Here is a 4,422-nt window from a genome sequence, read left to right as displayed (position 1 = left end):
AGTGTCAAAGCGAGGCGGTTGAGAGTGGAGCGGGAGGAGAGCAAGTTGGGAGTGGCTTTTCTACCAGGCTCTCGGTCGAGAGTGGCTGAGGAGAGTGCGCGTGCGTGACTGTAGTTGGGAGCGAGCGAGGGAGGGAGGGAGAGAAGCGAAGCGCAGCCGTGCTCGGGTGGTGGTTGGAGGCGGGGGGAGGAGGAGAGGAAATCGGCATAAGGAGGCTTATTGCTCTGCCCCGCCCCCACAGAGGAAGTGGGAACACAGAAGGCGGCGGCGAAGACGAAGACGCCGGATCCGTCTCGGGCCGGGTGAGAGGCTGAAATGAGCTTCCCTGTGGGTCGTGGGCTCCTTTATTCGCAGCGCTTTTCCTTTCCCACTTCCTACCCCCCTCCCCAATACTAAGAAAAGTGGGGCTTGTTGTCGTTACGACCGTTGGTACTAATTCTCCGGAGGAGGGGAGGTCTCCTTCAGCCCAGACTCCTATGGCTTTTCTTTTCCACACAGAAGTGAAGCGGGGGGGGGGGGTTATTTCACACGCCCCCTGCTTTGTGGAGTAGCTCCACTTTATCACTCAAAAACTCCGGTGGAGCCCCTCCCTCATGCCTTAAAGCAAAATCCACGATTGACTTTGAATTGTTGTGGGGATTGGTTAAGTGTCTTTCGGGGAGGGACCGGAGAGTTCGTGAGTTGTCAAGGCGGGACGGTCTTTCTCACTTTCCTCTTCTCTCCAACAGGCGAAACTGGCTCCCAACGCCCATTGAATAAGGAGTCTTTTTATTTTATTTTACCCAAAACATGAAGGAGCATGTGCAGTATTCACAGTGTTGGAGTCCTGAAGCTGTTTCATCAAGTGAAAGGAGGCTTGTCCTGAAATGGTGCCTATAATCCTTGTTGCTAAATAAGTAGTATTGGAGCAGTAGGATTTGAATACTGCTGTCTGCCCTTTCGTTGTTTGGCACAAGTATCCTCCACCAGATGTTTTGCTACGCCATCAAAAATATTGTGCTGGTGTGTTTTTTCCAGCCCCAAGACTGCCACAACTGATGGCTGTAGACCATCAATGTACTTTATCTAGTAGCATCTTTGGGGCCTTGCCATGTACTATGGTATGGTTATTATGAGCAAGAAATTTGCGATCAAATGATTATTTGGCTTTTAAAGCTAGAGAGATAGACTTGAAAGAAGTTGTTCTACTTGACATTGGATTATTGTATACTGCATCTAAAAATTAAGGTCAAAAACTCTTTTTTTCTATTGGTTTGCTGGCAGCATCAAAGTTCTCACGTGACATAACTGCCACAATTGTGTGCCTTTTATCCCTTTGGATCATAAAGCAAGGAAGAAAGGTGTTGGAAAAAGCCAAACTGTTGTCTACTCTGAGGTTTTGATACAGTTTTTGAGTTACTGGTAGTTTAAAAAGCAAAGATGTCATTCTTCAATTTTCGTAAGATCTTCAAGTTGGGGGGTGAGAAGAAAAAGAAGCAATATGAGCATGTCAAGAGAGACTTAAACCCAGAGGACTATTGGGAAATTATAGGAGAACTGGGAGATGGTGCTTTTGGAAAAGTATTCAAGGTAAGAAATTTTGTTTTGTCTTATATTCCTGCTGTAATCCTGAAATATGAACACTGTCTTTGTCTATAACCTGTAACTTGGGAACATCTCATTATATCATAAAGATTTCATTATCCTTAGAATGATTTTGGTTGTTCTGTTGTTTACATCTTAGGGCAAACATGGTTTTTCTTTTGATCATGCCAGCCTTCCAGCTCTACAGTTCTTTGATTCTATGAATTGTCGCAGTTTAGAATAATAGAAATATGAGATGGAAAAGTATTGGATCATTAATCCACCCTTTTTCCCCTCTTTGGTATTGCAAAGTTGTTCTTGTTGGCTGGTTTTTCAACTATGACTGGTTTTGAATTTCATTTATAAAAAATAGAAGAGTTTCTTGCATGTATATATGCTGGATTCTCTTCATTTCACCACTGTCAAAATGCAGGCCTTACTAGATGCAGTTTGTTATGAAAGCATGAAATTAGTTTCTTTCAACAAAGTACATTGCTAGGGGGAAAATACTCAATTTTGTGTGTGTTTTTCATATAACATTGTTTTTGTATGACTTCTGCAAGTACTGCTTATCACTTCAACCTTCCTTTCTCTAGATGACACGCTGCTTAGTTGGCTTAGGCTTAGCAAGATCTTTATGAAGTAACTCCTAAAAGGAAGAATCCCATTCCTCATAGATACAGTACTATGCCTTTGGTTTTGAATTGCTGATTTATGGTGGTTGGGGGAATATATGTGAATATATGCAAAACAGCATTTTAAAGCATGAGCTCATCAGAGAGCAGAATTGAGAGGTTTGCATATTAGAGATTGGTAGAACAAGTATTAAGTGTTTTCAGGAAAAACACACTCAGAGGAAGCAATAATGCAATTTTCAGGCATCTCATTCTTTAGTGCATGGTACTAATTTTACAAATTATCTTTTAAGGACATCCAGCTTACTGGTTGTCACTACATCTTATAAGAGCCAATTCTATAATTTCGTTATGTAGGAGGTAGTATACCTCTGTGTACCAGTTGTTGGCATTTGAAAGTGGGGAAGAATGTGCTCAGATCCTGCTTTGAAACTTCCTCTAGGCATCTTGTTGTTGCAGTGAGAATAGGTTACTGGACTAGATGGGTCTATGGTCTGAGTCACCAGGGCTCTTCATATGATAGTATTTCAGTACTGTACTCTTCATTTTGGTGTGGGACTGAGATTGCCTTGTTCAAAAAGATCAAATATCTAGGAATTTGGATCTCTACAAATATATATATATCAATAATTATGCGGAAGTATGGATGGAGATCAAAAAAGACCTGGGAATTTGGAGTAGACTAAATCTATTGTTATGGGGAAGAATCTTGACTATCAAGATGTCAGTGCTGCCAAAAATGCTATTCTTATTCCAAATGATCCCTATAATAAGCAGGACAAGCTGCTTTAAATAGTGGCAGAAAGAACTAGCAAAGTTCATATGGCAAGGCAAAAAACCTAGAATTAAGTATAAACTTTTGACGGAGAAAAAGGACAGAGGGGGCTTTGCATTGCCGGACCTCAAATTATACTATGAAGCTGTATGTCTTTGCTCGACAAAGGAATGGATGATTTTGAAAAACACAAATATATTGGACATAGAGGGGTGGGATAATAGATTTGGCTGGCAGGGGTATTTGGGCTATAACAGAGTGAAAGCACATAGAGGCTTCCTCGAGCATATAATTAGAAAATACTCAGTCTGGGAATGATACCAAAAAGTTATTAGAACCAAATACACCATGGTGGTTATCGCCTTTGGAGGCTTTTGCTGTAAAGAAAAGTTTGTTAGGATTTTGACATGGTACAAAAGAAAATGAAATAAAGCGAGAAGAAGCTGTTAAGAGGTAGAGGGAAGTCAATAATTATTATTTAAAGAATGCAAATATGCATAGAAAAATAATGTGGAAGACATATGTCAGTGTAAAAGGAATTGTTGATGTGTATTTTAAATTGCAAAAATATCATTTAAAAAAAGAGATTGCCTTGTTCACCCTGTTGGGTGACCTGTCCTGGGAGATGGAGGACTGTGATCCTGTTGATTCCCCTGAACCTCTCATTTGGTTGGTAGTACTACTGTTCTTGCAATAAATATTTAATCTGTTATATGCCAGGTTGCACTCCCAGCATCAGGCTCATAGATTTGGGGGTGTTTCCTGGATCTGCCCTATTTATTCAGGTGCCTGTGACATAACTATCTGGTCTACTATCTTGCACCCTTTCATTGAGAAATCAGATCAAGTCTCATTTGTTCATGGCTAAGTCACTCCCAGGTTGGATTATGTAAAGTATCCTACATGGGGCTCCTCTTGAACACAGTTCAATTGGTTCAGAATACTGCTGCGAAACTGTTATCTGGAGTCACCTGGAATTTGGTTGTACCAACTTAACAGCTTTTGATTTCTTTCCAGGCTCAATTCAAGAGGTTGATTGGGCCTTAAATGCCCTGACAGCCTGGACTGGACAAATCAGCTTGAGGTTTGCTGTCCTTCTGCTGACACAGGTGCAGCTAGTTGGAATGAGAGAGGCATTTTCGATGGTTGCACCCAGGTTATGGAATAGTTTCTCCTGGGACGTTTATATGCCTCTTCATTACCTGCTTTCAAACATGCTTTGAAAACTGTTGCTTTCAGTGGGCATTTTTAAACTGAGACTTTTTGAATACAGTAGTTCGTTTGCTCTCTGCTGGTTTCATTAGATTCTACTTGATTATATTGTTTTGTTTTTGTATTTAGCCACCTTAACTGCATTTGCATAGAAAGCCAAAGTGTAAGTGTTGGAATACCCAAAGCTAAATCTTTGTTTTAGCTCTTCATTAGCATTAAAAGAGGAACATAAAATAC

At 40.8% G+C, this 4,422-nt stretch overlaps 1 protein-coding gene across 4 annotated transcripts in view; it reads left to right on the top strand.

Moving 5' to 3' along the window:
* The first annotated feature begins 184 nt into the window (after positions 1 to 184).
* SLK (STE20 like kinase) overlaps positions 185 to 4,422 on the top strand; it is a 45,497-nt gene continuing 41,259 nt past the window's right edge. For 2 of the 4 annotated variants that reach the window (XM_053389285.1, XM_053389283.1), the window contains exons 1-2: positions 185 to 302; positions 729 to 1,569. In XM_053389285.1, coding sequence (XP_053245260.1) covers positions 1,420 to 1,569 — 150 coding nt within the window. In that variant the 5' untranslated portion in view covers positions 185 to 302; positions 729 to 1,419. Of the gene's footprint in view, positions 328 to 728; positions 1,570 to 4,422 lie in introns of all 4 variants that reach the window. The other 2 variants (XM_053389286.1, XM_053389284.1) reach the window with 2 other exon arrangements.

This window comes from Podarcis raffonei, chromosome 5, assembly GCF_027172205.1.
Source record: "Podarcis raffonei isolate rPodRaf1 chromosome 5, rPodRaf1.pri, whole genome shotgun sequence".
NCBI lineage: Eukaryota > Metazoa > Chordata > Lepidosauria > Squamata > Lacertidae > Podarcis > Podarcis raffonei.
The sequence above is the reverse complement of the archived record's forward strand: the minus strand, read 5'-3'. Positions and strand labels throughout refer to the sequence as shown.